Source organism: Pollachius pollachius (genome assembly GCF_949987615.1).
Source record: "Pollachius pollachius genome assembly, chromosome: 8".
NCBI lineage: Eukaryota > Metazoa > Chordata > Actinopteri > Gadiformes > Gadidae > Pollachius > Pollachius pollachius.
This window is the reverse complement of record NC_136941.1, coordinates 4559635-4574634: the sequence shown is the minus strand read 5'-3', so window position 1 is coordinate 4574634 and position 15000 is coordinate 4559635. Positions and strand designations below refer to the sequence as shown.

General features: G+C 46.2%; 1 protein-coding gene and 1 long non-coding RNA gene across 4 annotated transcripts in view; one reads left to right on the top strand and one right to left on the bottom strand.

Annotated features, from left to right (window-relative positions):
- Positions 1-1744, bottom strand: part of LOC307079498 — a 2353-nt gene extending 609 nt beyond the window's left edge. Inside the window, exons 1-3 of one of the 2 annotated variants that reach the window (XR_013812052.1) lie at positions 1624-1744; positions 690-819; positions 361-557 (exon numbers count right to left, since the gene is read on the bottom strand). This is a non-coding gene — a long non-coding RNA (uncharacterized lncRNA). The remainder of the gene's footprint in view (positions 1-360; positions 558-689; positions 820-1623) is intronic. The other variant, XR_013812053.1, reaches the window with a different exon arrangement.
- A 3157-nt stretch (positions 1745-4901) lies between these two features.
- The window catches only part of gripap1 (GRIP1 associated protein 1), a 17876-nt gene continuing 7777 nt past the window's right edge, over positions 4902-15000 (top strand). The window contains exons 1-17 of one of the 2 annotated variants that reach the window (XM_079742019.1): positions 4902-5114; positions 6234-6300; positions 6498-6559; positions 6776-6802; positions 6986-7093; positions 7230-7404; positions 8634-8743; positions 8974-9013; positions 9901-9971; positions 10069-10116; positions 10302-10333; positions 10631-10678; positions 10979-11078; positions 11684-11761; positions 13723-13857; positions 14375-14470; positions 14628-14738. In XM_079742019.1, coding sequence (XP_079598145.1) covers positions 5067-5114; positions 6234-6300; positions 6498-6559; positions 6776-6802; positions 6986-7093; positions 7230-7404; positions 8634-8743; positions 8974-9013; positions 9901-9971; positions 10069-10116; positions 10302-10333; positions 10631-10678; positions 10979-11078; positions 11684-11761; positions 13723-13857; positions 14375-14470; positions 14628-14738 — 1356 coding nt within the window. In that variant the 5' untranslated portion in view covers positions 4902-5066. Of the gene's footprint in view, positions 5115-6233; positions 6301-6497; positions 6560-6775; positions 6803-6985; positions 7094-7229; positions 7405-8633; positions 8744-8973; positions 9014-9813; positions 9972-10068; positions 10117-10301; positions 10334-10630; positions 10679-10978; positions 11079-11683; positions 11762-13722; positions 13858-14374; positions 14471-14627; positions 14739-15000 lie in introns of both variants that reach the window. The other variant, XM_079742018.1, reaches the window with a different exon arrangement.

Here is a 15000-nt window from a genome sequence, read left to right as displayed (position 1 = left end):
GACTTCATGTCGTCAGGCCAAATAAAACACACTTAAACAGACATGTCATCTAATCTATAGATTACTAGATTATACTATCACATACTATTACTGACTATATTACTATAATTTAATATAGTCTAAAGTATAGATAACTAGATTATACTGTCATATACTATTAGATTGACTACATTACTATAATCTAGTATAGTCTAATCTAATCTACAGATAACTAGATTATACCATCAGATACTATTAGACTGACTATATAACTATGAACTAATATAGTCTAATCTAATCTACAGATAACTAGATTATACTATCAGTTACTATTAGATTGACTATATTGTCTAACATAGTCTAATCTAATCTAATCCTTACCTGCTACCAGCTCGCAGGCTTTGTTGTTGTCAGATGACCCCTCCCCCAGCGCCTGATTGGCTGATGCTGCTGGGCTGTAGCCTGGTTTCGCAGGGGGGGCCAAACTGATTGGCTTAGCCCGGGGTTTGACCTCGCTGTACAGTGCATGACCCGTAGCAACCATACAATCATTGTCATAGACACGGGAAGGGTCTGAGCTGCAAGGAACAACGCATTCAGACGGACGACATTAAATATCTATACATAAATATAGATAACATATATATGCAAACATAAATGAATGTATACATATAACATAATCCTTCATATATTTACTGTATATATCATACATATGTACGATGCATGAAGTTCCAACCTTTCCTTTCGGTTGGAGGGCCAAACTACAGGGGGGGCGTGGGCGGGGGCGGTAGCAGGGGTAGGCTGTTTCTGTTTGTTGATCACAGCATACGTCTGGTTCATCTGGGGCACACACACAGACACACACACACACACACACAGACACACGGGGTAGCAACTTCTGGGCCCCATACATAACAATAGGGGCCTGACAGTAGGCTAACAGTAGGCTCACACTAGAATAACAGTAGGAGCCTAACAGTAGGCTAACAGTAGACTAACACTAGAATAACAGTAGGAGCCTAACAGTAGGCTAACAGTAGACTAACAGTAGACTAACATTAGGGGCTTAACAGTAGACTAACATTAGGGGCTTAACAGTAGGCTAACAGTAGGCTAACAGTAGACTAACATTAGAATAACAGTAGGAGCCTAACAGTAGGCTAACAGTAGACTAACATTAGAATAACAGTAGGAGCCTAACAGTAGACTAACATTAGGGGCTTAACAGTAGACTAACATTAGGGGCTTAACAGTAGGCTAACAGTAGGCTAACAGTAGACTAACATTAGAATAACAGTAAGAGCCTAACAGTAGGCTAACAGTAGACTAACATTAGAATAACAGTAGGAGCCTAACAGTAGGCCAACAGTAGACTAACATTAACACTAGGGGCCTAACAGTAGGCTAACAGTAGACTAACATTAACACTAGTGGCCTAACAGTAGGCTAACAGTAGACTAACATTAACACTAGGGGCCTAACAGTAGGCTAACAGTAGACTAACATTAGGGGCTTAACAGTAGGCTAACAGTAGACTAACATTCGGAGCCTAGTAGTATACTAACATTAGGAGCCTATCATTACCAACAGTAGACTGCAGTAAACAACAGTTGTATATTAATAGTACAATAACATTGATCTTACTGTAGAGGTTCAGCAGGGGAGAGTATATATCTTGTCTAAGCTGACATCTGTCGATCTGTCTGTCTGTCTTTGTTTCTGCTCTCATGTGAAAAATACCTCTGCTACTAGGATCTCATTTGCAAACAGGAAGTAGAGCTTCCTCATCTATCTTGTAGAACTTCCCCTTATCATTCAGTCTCTCTCTGTCTTTCTCTCTCTCTCTCCCCCCCCCTCTCTCTCTCCCTACATTTCTCTCTGCGTCTTCTCTGTTCGACATTCTCCAGGTTCGTTAAACAGACATTAGCATGGTGGCACACATACACACACATTCACACACACACACACACGCACGCACGCACGCACGCACACGCACACACACGCACACACACACACAGACACACACACACACACACACACACACAGACACACACACACACACACACGCAAACATGCACACACCACAGATGTCCAGCTCCTAGCACCGTTCATCACCTTCCCCCATCGTTAGTAAGTGTTAACTGCTCCATATTCACCAACTTATGGACTGTGTGTTCATGCTGCTGTGTGTGTGTGTGTGTGTGTGTGTGTGTGTGTGTGTGTGTGTGTGCGTGTGTGTGTGTGTGTGTGTGTGCTTCTCCTTGAATGTTCATGTCCATCTGATCTTCGTCTGTTTTCTTGGCAAAAACATGAATTTACCATCTGTGTGTGTGTGTGTGTGTGTGTGTGTGTGTGTGTGTGTGTGTGTGTGTGTGTGTGTGTGTGTGTGCGCGCGTCTATGTGTATGCGTGTGTGTGTTTGCGTGTGTGCGTAGGTGCGCGTGCGTGTGCGTGTGTGTGTGTGTTGCCCTGGAGGGACAAGAGCAGGTTTGGTGCAGGTACTCCTCCTCTATCGCTGTTAAGTATAATGATTTTATATTTATATATATAGAGTTATTTCTATAGATTTATTCCCATTATTCGTCCCCTGTAGGGCTCACCATGGCTCCTAGTTGCCCCCTGCTGGACAAACACAGTGAGTGCACCTCCGCTGTAATACGTGCTTAACAAAGGTCCGTTGAGGGCATCTAGTGTTGAGGTGCTGTTGCATCTCTTCCACAAGGATGTCATCGTCTACAATAGTTACGAGTAGCGTCCAGGGGTGAGCTTCTTTGCTGGATTTAAGAATTGTATGAATACGTTATTGAGTCAGTAAACCTGTAGGTCAAATAAGATTGTGATTGGCTGTGAGACAACAGGAGTACATCCTTGTTGCTTAGTTTCTGCCCAGCGACCTGTGAGCGTCAGCCCCGCTGAGGCCAGGTGGCGAGGTGTGTGGAGCTCCGTCAGGGCAGCGCTTCATGGGGACATTCTGAGAGAAGGTTGAGAGTCTCAGACACCTCTAGTGCAATCTGGTATGGGCTACCTCAGAACCATGTATGTACTAACTAGTGTATGTGGCCATTATAAACTCAGGAATATTGTAATCCATTTATACACAGTTCCGCTAGTTGCCACTACATGCTACACACCATTAAGTAACCACTCACGTGTTAAAACAGGACTAGACCATTAAAGGGGACATATTATGAAAACAGCACTTTTCCTGGGATTTGGGGTGTTGTTGTGGGTATATGGTGCTCCCACACGCATACAAACTTTGAAAAAAGTCTGTACATGATTTTTTGAGTGAGATACACGTTTCTGGAAGCAGCCTGCCTCCAGCTACCAAACGAGCGAGTCAGTTTCGGCGCCCCCTGCTACGTAGGAAGGGCATTTGAATATTACCTCCCACTTCCCCACTCCCCTCCAATCAGAGCCCCGCCGGAGCTGCCGCCGGAGCTGCCGTCGAAGCTTCGGCGGAAGTCGGGAGGAGGAGACATGGAGTAGAAAGGGATTGTACTCCCGCAGCTGAGCTGCCGGACTGCCGCCGAGTTCCCCCAGCCGGAGCTGCTCGTCCGCCGGAGCTGCTAGTCAGCTCCGGCCACCTAGCTTCGGCGCCAGTTCAGCTCCCGGAGTACACCGCCGGACTGCGGCCGGATGGCTTTGACAGCGGCCGGACTGCAGTCCAGCAGCTCCGGCGCAGGGAGCTCGGAGGCAGTCTGGCAGCTCAGCTCCTGGAGTACAATCCCTTTCTTCTCCATGTCGCGGTTCATGGACTTCAGAGAGTCAAGGCCAAAGTTCCTTCCCCCCAATTCTTCTCAACCATGGCCGAGATATCCCCCACTACGAGTCTTTACTTGTGGAAGTACCAGAGACGTCAGACACAGCCTTTATTATTCATAATATCATCCGAGGCGCACATAGCTTTTGGCCGTGATATTAGATATATTATATAAAAACCTGTATATAATATTATTATTATGTTATATTATATTATATAGATATAGAGCTCCAGGAGTCAGCAAACAGCTCATTGGTCAATGGGCAGCAGCTCATTTGCATGATTGCTACAGACACCAGAAACAGCGCATTCTGAAGGGACTGAAACAGAGGGGAATAGCGGTAGACGACACTATTTCCAGCAAACAGCTTCAAAAACACGTTTTCTGGAACTCAAATACTATGTTTACTTGTTGGGAAAAGACCATAATATGTCTCCTTTAAGTATTAATTAATTAATATGAATGTTAAAACAGGACTGCCCTTTAAGTATTAATTCATATGTCGGTTAAAACAGGACTGCACCTTAAGTAAGTAATGTTATGAGATAGATATTACCTTTTTATGTTAATTAATGTAAATAGCTATTGTTCTTACAAATATTGTAGATTTTCCCTAAATATTTAATGTTGAAGGATTGGGGTGGGCGGGGTCATTTAACATTGACAGCTCCGGGTGTGACGCTGAGCAAAATGAAGCAATCCTTATGCTGCGTTCAAACCCTAAGGCAGCTTCTGTAATACCACTACAGACTCTTCCAGAAGTGTCCCATATATGTTACTCTATGTTTCTATGATAAATCAATGGATATATACGACTTAAGGTTAATAATGCAGAAGTGACTCTCGAGCACAAGAAAAGGCATACAAAAATGATGAACTCACATCAGCTGTAGCCCGGAGTTCTAAAGAAACAAACCGTACTTGAATACAGTTTTGAGATTTCATCACACTGTGTTCACACAATTCAATGAGACCCATATTAAAAACGCAAGCAGCACCAATAAACGAGTGGTTATATTGCGGGAACACGCCCGCAAGTTGTAAAGAAGGGAATCTTTCCAACAACCATATCGCTCCCATTGCCCACATGACTTGAACGCAACATTAGATCTCTTCCAGCGTCGCTAGCTGCTCCTCTCTAGTAGCACTGAGGCTATTAGCTAGCTCTTCGATAGCCCCTCCAATCTAATAGCACTGAGGCTATGAGCTAGCTGTCCATAGCCGCTTCTCTCTAATACAGTGAGGCTAAGAGCTAGCTGTCCGCTAGCTGCTCCTTTCTAGAAGCACCGAGGCCAAAGCTAGCTGTCCGCTAGCACAGGTAAACATGGCCATGGCCCAGGCTCTCTCTGAAGAGGAGTTTCATCGGATGCAGGTATGAGTATATCATCTGTCTGATATGAGAGCCATAGCTGTCTGACAGCTAGTGTTAGCTGTCAGCTAGCTGTCATAGTACCCAGCTGTGATGTAATGCTAGCCGTGAGGTATCAGGTGTTGCGGTGTAGAGCTAGGTGATGGTTATAACCAGGTTATACCTTGGATTGGTTCAGTACACACAGGTAGCTCTGGCTAACGGACCTGTTCACCCTAACGCTGATAACCTAGGCTGGCAGGATGGATGTTGTCTTAACGGTGCTAACCTAGGCTGGCAGGATGGATGTTGTCTTAACGGTGCTAAACTAGGCTGACAGAATGGATGCTGTCTTAATGGTGCTAAACTAGGCTGACAGGATGGATGTTGTCTTAATGGTGCTAAACTAGGCTGACAGGATGGATGTTGTCTTAACGGTGCTAAACTAGGCTGACAGGATGGATGTTGTCTTAACGGTGCTAACCTAGGCTGGCAGGATGGATGTTGTCTTACTGTTGCTAACCTACGCTAGCAGGATGGATGTTATCTTAACAGCGCTAACCTAGGGTGGCAGGAATGATGTTGTCTTACTGTTGCTAACCTACGCTAGCAGGATGGATGTTCTCCACCACAAGACTGCTGTCACGGGGTCTACACTCCTGACCTGCTCATGTAGTCACATCAAAAACTTAACAGATAAAACCACCAAAACCGATTTTAGTTTTTTTAAATGTGGTCATTTTTCGTTTTGATCGTCAACATAATAATCATTATTCATATACAACATTGTTTATCTCACCGCTCATAAAATAAAAAATGATCATAACGTTTTCGTGGGTCGCAACTATGGGGATAACCCGCCCCCTCCCTCCTCGAGGCTCAGCCCAAAACACATTGCTCAAGAACCTCAAAGTGTTCAAATTCCCGCTGAAACAGTGGCTCACTGGCTCTTTCAACTGAAATGGTGTTATTAAGTACCCATATCGGTACTCGGTATTGGCAAGTACACAAATGTAAGTACTTGGTCTGAGAAAAGGTGGTGCATCGGTGTCTCCCTAGTGTGTGGATATAATGTGTGTGGATATCATGTATATATGTGTGTGTATCATGTGTCTGTGTATAATGCGTGTGTTGTGTTTCCAGGCCCAGCTTCTGGAGTTAAGGACTCAGAACTACCAGCTCTCTGATGACCTGAGGAAGAACTCTGCAGGTGAAGTCCCCTCCACCCCCCCCCCCCCCCCCCCACTGCCACCTCCTCACCATCTCCACCTCCTCACCATCTCCTCCTCCTCACCGTCCCCTCCCCTACACCTCCTCTATCACCTCCTTCCTCCCTTCCCCTGGGGCTGGGTGTCAAGGTGATGACCCCGGTTCTGACCTCGTCCTAACCCCCTGGTTGTGTTGCAGAGCTGGGCGTTCTGCGCCAGAGGACGGGGGTGTTGGAGAGGGACTTGGGGAAGGCCCAGAAGGTAAGACGTCAGGAACAGCTCCACACTCAGAGCAGAGGGCTCCCAAACTGGGTGGCAGGGACACAGATGTTGTTGAGGTTATGCTCACACACTTTGACCAAACTAAAGACCTCATGGTCACTTTAGTCATCCTATTATTCAGTATTTGAATAATGATTATTAGTGGTATTAATAATCCTGTTACTCATTCTATTGGTCCTCTTGCTTGTTTTTCAGGCGCTGAGTAAGAGTAAGAAAGCTCAAGTAAGTCTGTATTAATAACATCCATATGAGATATGATACTAGTGTGATTGGTAACATTAATGTGAGCTCTAATATAAATGTGATAACATTAATGTGAGATATGATACTGGTATGATTGATAACATTAATGTGAGCTCTAACATAAATGTGATAACATTAATGAGTGGTCATGTGACCCAACAGGAAGTGGATGCGTTGCTAGGGGAGACCGCCATGCTGCAGGGGAAGCTGCACAGCCAGGAGGAGGACTTCAGGCTCCAGAACAGCACCCTGATGGCGGAGCTGTCCAAGGTACGCATCGGGCTGTTGTCATGGTAACCATGACCGTGGGTGGTGGTGGGGGGTGGGGGGGGGGTGGGGGGTGGGGGGGGGGGGGGAGTACAGGTTGTGGGTCAGCAGCAGAACTGTAAATGCTGTGTGGCTGCAGCTGTGCACCCAGATAGAGCAGCTGGAGCAGGACAACCAGCGCCTGAAGGAGGTGGGAGGAGCCAGCGCCACCAGCCCCGCCCCCACTCCCGTCCCTGACTCCGCCCCTGCCCATGACGACACGGAGCTCCTCCGCGTGCAGGCGGAAAACTCTGCCCTGCAGAACAAAATGGCTGGTGTGTGTTCTTCTTTTCATACACATGCGTGTTTATATCGCGTATATGTGCGTGTGTGCACATGGATGTGCGTGTTTATATCCATTACCCTCTTTAGTTAGGCTGACTTAATAATAGTAATAATTACGGATGTCCCGATACCACTTTTTCACTTTCGATACTGATACCGATGACACAGCTTTGGCAAGCTGCCGATACCGATATCAGTCCGATGCTTTGTTTAACTCTTGAACAAATAATAATAATAAAAAAATACATGGAAGCACTTTGCTCATGATTGCCAATAAGCCAAAAAACATAAAAACATCTCACCAAAGAAAAGTTGGCTTAAATCAAATTAAAGATTTGAACAGAGTTCAAAAGTAAGTAAACAATGTAAACATGCACACATAAAAAAAAAAAGATTGGAAACATAAAGTGAAGAGTTAAACAAATAACTTAATGGTTAAAGTTTGAATACATTTGAGATAACATATAGAATAGCTGAGCTGTTACAGCTGATAGTTTGAAATGGTTGAATCAAGTGTGTGCGCTTGTGCATGCGTGTGTGTCATCACTTATAGTAACCAGGAAGTGTTATTGACGTTATTCAAACACTTCTAGTTAACCGAGATAAGCTCACAAAATGATAAGGCTTGTACTGTTGGACTCCTTGGAGTCTCTTTCAAATGGCATATCGTTTGTGTAGTTATCATGACGTGAAAAATTTGAAGATTAGCTTCTTACTTCTTTAGCTTCTACTCTAAGTACATCGGATATGTAAGAAGCAGCTAGCCTCTAGCCACATAAATGGGGGTCCCGACACACAAACGCTCGATTTATAATAATCATATTTCCAATTGATAAATCATTTTAATTGATTGAACGTCCGAAATGGTTAGCTTTTGTGATCGCCAAGCCTGTGGCGATCACAACAGCTGTGATCCGCTTTAGCCGAGTCAGGGGGAGAGCCCTGCCAGGCTGTTGCACTTTTCTCGGATCACATTTCTTTCACCCCTCCGATATCCGATCCAGCGTAATGGGTCATTATCGGACCGATGCCGTGAATAGGATCGGGACATCCCTATCTAATAATAAGTAATAATAATAGTTAATCATAAGGAATGGACTCTGAGTGGACGACGCTGCTTCCCCGACCGGGACGGCTCCGTCATGGGGTTGAGGTTTGGGCCTGTAGGCCTGGACAATTCTAGAGACGTATGATAGAGTGTATCTAATCACTCCTCCAGCCCTGCAGGAGCGCTACGACCAGGAGGTGCAGAGACTCAACAGCTCCACAAACACATCCAGCACCTCCTCCTCCGGACCGGACCAGGCCGAGAATGGGGCAGGAGAACAGGTGAGAGGGGGGAGGGGCAGGACAGGTGAGAGGGGGGAGGGGCAGGACAGGTGAGAGGGGGGAGGGGAGGACAGGTGAGAGGGGGGAGGGAGGGATTGTGGGAGGGTAGGGAGGGACGGTAGGAAGGTAGCGAGGGACGGTAGGAAGGTAGCGAGGGACGGTGGGAGGGTAGGGAGGGGTCGAGAGGGAGAGTAGGTGCGAAAGTGAAGGTGTGGTCTTTGTGTCTCTAGGCAGGTCCAGAGTCTGGACCCACGGCCCGACAGATACTAGGTGAGTATCCAGTCTTCCCCTCACAAGAGATGTGTTTTATGATCCAATCGGGACGGTTAGGGGTCCTACAGCAGGTTATGGCTGCTCCGTCAGTCCACCTAGAGGTGTGTCATAGTCACATGGTTCCACAGGACATGCTGACCCACACTACTGCACTAGAACACACAACGGGCCTCCATCAGGAGGCTGTAGAGGCTCTGACTGCACCACCTGTGGTTGGATGCTGTAGAGGCTACAGTCTGACTGCACCACCTGTGGATGGAGGCTGTAGAGGCTAGGGCTGGGCGATCAATCGAATTTCGATCTAGATTTGGATTTTAGCGTCAAACGATCACAAAACGAATATAATCTATTTTTTCATTTTTACTGTTTTATAGAAAGTGCAGAAGAGCTTCAGAACAGCTGGATACATATATATACATTATTTTACATTTGAACTTTTGACCATTTTGTGTATTTTTTAAGGTGAAATTTCAAAGTTCTCAGTTACAAAAAGTTTTTGGCAGAGGCATGCTAAATTAATACATCATGTTATCAAACTCGTAATCGTTTTAATAATCGTGATTTCAATATTGACCAAAATAATCGTGATTATGACTTTTTCCATAATCGAGCAGCCCTAGTAGAGGCTACAGTCTGACTACACCCTCCAGTAACCCTGCAGTCAAGTCTGAAGCCTCTACAGCCTCCACCCACAGGTGGTGTCATCTGACTGCACCCCCCTGTGGGTGGAGTCTGGGTGGGGAGGGCGGGGGAGGGTGTAGAGGCCGTGCCTAACGAGTGTACGGCGCCCCCTGCAGGCCGCTCAGAGAAGGTGGTAGAGAAGCTGGTAGGTGTGCAGGCAGGCTGGTCAGCTCTGTGTCCTCTAACCCCCTGCTTTGGAGCAGAGCTGGAGGTGTCCCTGAGCACGGAGCAGGAGGAGAAGAGGCTCCTGAGGGAGCACGTCCTGGCCCTGGAGGTAAGGCCCCCCCCACGCGCCCCCACACTGCTTCAACCGGCTGGGCCTCAGCCGGAGGGACCTCTGACCCCTGTTTCCCCTTGCTTCCTGTCCGCAGGCCTCCAAGCAGACAGAGGTCACCAAACTACTGGAGGAGGTCAGCAAGGTAAACACACCACCGGGCCTGCCGTACAGGAAGTGACCTCACTAGGGCTGTGACACCACCAGACACCTTGTGTTGTTTCTGCAAAGATGTGCTCAGCGTTCAATCCAACCGTCTGTCTTGTCTGTCTGTCTGTCTGTCTGTCTGTCTGTCTGTCTGTCCGTCTGTCTTTCCGTCTGTCTCTCTAGCTGTCAGACAGGTTGAAGAAGAAGCAGGAAAGGTAGGAGCCAAAACAGATGTTCTGCTCTCTACTAGTCTTTCTCTAGTTACCGTCCCTCTAGTTACCGTCTCTCTTCCGTCTCTAGTGACCATCTCTCTAGTTAAGTCTCTCTAGTTACCATCTCTCGCTAACATCTCTCTAGTTACCATGTCTAGTTACAGTCTCTCTTCCGTCTCTCTAGTTACCATCTCTTTAGTTAGCGTCTCTCTCGTTACCATCTCTCTCCAGTCTCTAGTTACCGTCTCTCTCTAGTTACCATCTCTCTAGTTACCGTGTCTCTCTCTCCCGTCTCTCTAGTTTTCAGCGTCTTCAAGGAGAGAAGGAGACGCTCTACAATGATAGCAGGTCAGAATACAACCAACAGATACAACTTACAGAATAACCCTAATTAAACTACCTAACTACAACTGTTCTAATGCCTGAATGGGGAATTTAAATGGGACCTCTCTCGCTCGCTCACTCGCTCACTCGCTCTCTCACTCTCTCACTCCCTCTCAATCTCTCTCTCTCTCTCTCTCTCTCTCTCTCTCTCTCTCTCTCTCTCTCTCTCTCTCTCTCTCTCTCTCTCTCTCTCTCTCTCTCTCTCTCTCTCTCAATCTTCCGCTCTCTCTCTCTTGATCGCTCTCTCTCGCTCTCTCTCTCTAGGACAAAGATTGATGAGATAAACCAGAAAAAAGAAGATGATCTGAAATCCTTGAACCTCCGTATTCAGAAACTCCAGACAGACCTAGGGGCAGCTAATCAGGTAAAGGCTGAGATCACATGATCCCATCAGATGTTCAGAGTAGATCAGGACCTCCAGATTATGGCAACCTGTCCAGTAGACTCACTAGATGTTTAGAACAGGACCTCCAGATGATGGTGACCTGTCCAGTAGACTAGATGTTTAGGTCAGGACCTCCAGATGATGGTGACCTGTCCAGTAGACTAGATGTTTAGAACAGGACCTCCAGATGATGGTGACCTATCCAGTAGACTAGATGTTTAGAACAGGACCTCCAGTTGATGGTGACCTGTCCAGTAGATTAGATGTTTAGAACAGGACCTCCAGATGATGGTGACCTGTCCAGTAGATTAGATGTTTAGAACAGGACCTCCAGATGATGGTGACCTGTCCAGTAGACTAACTAGATGTTTAGAACAGGACCTCCAGATGATGGTGACCTGCCTAGTAGACTAGATGTTTAGAACAGGACCTCCAGATGATGGTGACCTGTCCAGTAGACTAGATGTTTGGATCAGGACCTCCAGATGATGGCGACCTGTCCAGTAGACTAGATGTTTAGAACAGGACCTCCAGATGATGGTGACCTGTCCAGTAGACTCTTTGCTTACCTCCTGTGTCTGCAGACCATGGCTGAGATGAGGGAACAGCTGCTGGGCAAAGAGAAGGAACATGAAGTAGCATTACACACGCTGAGAGATCAGGTAACACGCTCGCACACACAAACAAACGCACATGCACGCACCCTGAGAGACCAGGAAACACGCATCTGGCCAGTGTTTTCTTTCTTGCTTGTTTCTTACCTCTGCTTGACTAAAGTGTTCAAGAAACAACAGTCCATGCTGTGTTTTCCTCCCTTCCTGCCTTCCTTTCTTCCTCCTTTCCTTCCTTCCATTCTTCTTCCCCTCTGCTTTCCCTTGGCGGGGGTGTGGTGCTATTGTAGGCCGCCAGTCAGACTGCAGTCAGTCAGGAGCAGGTGGAAATCATCCTGCAGGAGAATGATGCTCTCAGGACCAACCTAGCAGCCCTAGAACAGGTAACCTAACAACCATGGGTAACCTAGCAACCACATGTTACCTAGCAGCCCTAGAACAGGTAACATAGCAACCATATGTAACCTAGCAGCCCCAGCACAGGTAACCTAGCAACCATATGTAACCTAGCAGCCCTAGAACAGGTAACCTGGCAACCATATGTAACCGAGCAGCCCTAGAACAGGTAACCTAGCAACCATATGTACCCTAGCAACCATATGTACCCTAGCAACCACCTGTAACCTAGAAACCCTAAAACAATTTCCACTGTCTGCTCTAGAGGAACCTAGCTCTGTAGCTCCCCGGCCGTTACCGGACTTGAAGCTCTCTGTTTGAACTGACTAGCAGTAGACACACTGCCAGTGGTCTACATCAACACTCAATGCTCATCATGAACCATGTAGAGCTACCAGCCTCTCTAGCAGAGCTGGAGACACCAGCTAGATCTTAATGTGAGAAGATCTATCCCCCGCAGGAGAACCATGTTCTGAGGGACAGTCTCTGTGCGCAGGAACAGGTAATCACCCATAGAACCTTATCTAGAACCTAAATCCTTCACTGTTACCGCACCTAGTATCTAGATCTTTAAAAAGATAACCCAAACTAATATCTACTATCAAAACCAGAACCTTAACTATTAGCTCAGACTTTCACTAAGATGTAACCCATCCTTTACCTATACTAAGAACTGGATCTAGTTAACCTGGCCTTCACACATAGTTTCCAGTAAATGGGTTAGCTGGCGATGTCCACTATTCCCCGTGCAGCTCGGTTCTGGAACATTCCCTCCATCCCCCGTTCCTTGGAGCCTGTTTGTAAACAAAAGAAGCTGTATTGATATTGATATGATGTTTATCAGATCACAAGAGAAGCTGTATTGATATTGATATTGATATTGGAATCGGATCACCAGAGAAGCTGTATTGATATTGATATTGGTATCAGATCACCTGAGAAGCTGTATTGATATTGATATTGGTATCGGATCAACAGAGAAGCTCTGATGTGATTGCTGTTCATTTCACTTACGACCCCATGCAGGACATCTTCCAGAACTAGCAGTATCTCTACAGAGTTCTCCCTGAAATAGATAGAAACGTTTATAATCCTGCACTTTAATCAGTCCCTCCAGAAAAATGTGGCATTTTTTTGTGATTGTTGCGGCCAAAAATACTTGATAATGCGGCACGTTTTCTTAAAAAATGCGATGAAATATGCGGCATATTTGTGCAATTTTATGCAATGAAATTGCGGGAACTTGCAAAAATTGCGGGAAAATGCGAAAAAAAAATGCGGGGATTATGAAATCATGCAAGCCCCACATATTTTGCGCGGAAATCGGCAATTTATGCGGTGAAAGTGTGGCATATTTGAAAAAATGCGGCTCCTGCATGAATATGCAGACTGGCTGATTATGCGCTGAATTATGCGATCGCATAATCGCGTTTTTCTGGAGGGACTGTTTTCTTATTTCTCTACAGTCTTTACTGTACTCTGCTGTCTCTCTACCGTCCTCTACCGTCTTTTACCGTCTTCTACTGTTCTCCTCTCTCTATCTTCTTCAATGTGTGTGTGTGTGCGTGTGTGTGCGTGTGTGTGTGTGTGTGTGCGTGTGTGTGTGTTGTGTGTAGATCCAGACAGTGAAGACCCAGGAGGTGAACCTGCTTCGTGAGCAGCAGGGGGCGCTGTCTGCTGAGCTGCAGCAGAGGAGAGCAGAGCAGGAGAGCCTGCTGGCCCAGAGGGACGACCTCACCTCCCAGATACAGGTGGGTTTGTGTATAGATGAATGCATTGAGCCTTCCCCCTACTAGTCCATCATGTTGTCTCTGGGGGTATTCAGTTGGCTGCAATCTATAACCTCACCACTAGGGGCCACAAAATGATACATACTGTAGCTTTAAAAGGGCTTGAAATGAAGAGAATTTCTTCTTGGGAAGCCCTTATATAGATGGATGGATAAAGATGTATGTATACACATATAGGATAAAAATATATATGGAGATAAAGAAAGATATAGATATGTTAGTTCTGTCAATCCATTAAAATAAATAAATAAATGAAGCGCAAAATTATCTGTAATTAATCACGATTAATCACTTTTTTTCTCTTAATGAGCAACTGAACCTAAAACCATAATTGTATGTGTATGTGTACAAAAATACTATGTGAGAAACCAGTAGTCCAATTGTATGTGTGTGTGTGTGTGTGTGTGTGTGTGTGTGTGTGTGTGTGTGTGTGTGTGTGTGTGTGTGTGTGTGTGTGTGTGTGTGTGTGTGTGTGTAGGAGGCTAGCTTTGCCAGCAGGAGGCTGCTGGAGCAACTGTCTGAGGAGAGTCAAGAGAAAGAGAGACTTCAGAGAGAGCTGGAGGACAGCCGCAAGGTACACAATACTACACACTCTAACACACACATCACCACTACACACTACACTACGCTACACACATTCTAGACTCTAACAAACAAGTTCACTCACTTGTGTGTGTGTGTGTGTGTGTGTGTGTGTGTGTGTGTGTGTGTGTGTGTGTGTGTGTGTGTAGACCGCTGAGAAGAGGAAGGTGATGCTGGATGATGTCGCTACGCAGCTCAACCAAGAGAAGTCTGGGCACAAGGAGGTGCTGTCGGACCTCAAGCTTCAGCAGGAGAAGGAGGTCAGCAACTAGACCACACCTCTTGTCCATACCAGCAACTAGACCACACCTCTTGACCATACCAGCAACTAGACCACACCTCTTGACCATACCAGCAACTAGACCACATCTCTTGACCATACCAGCAACTAGACCACACCAGTGAGGCTTATGCTTGTGTTCCAGGTTCTAGCAGTGAGGGCTATTGTTTGTGTTCCAGGTTCTAGCAGTGAGGGCTAATGTTTGTGTTCCAGGTTCTAGCAGTGAGGGCTAATGTTTGTGT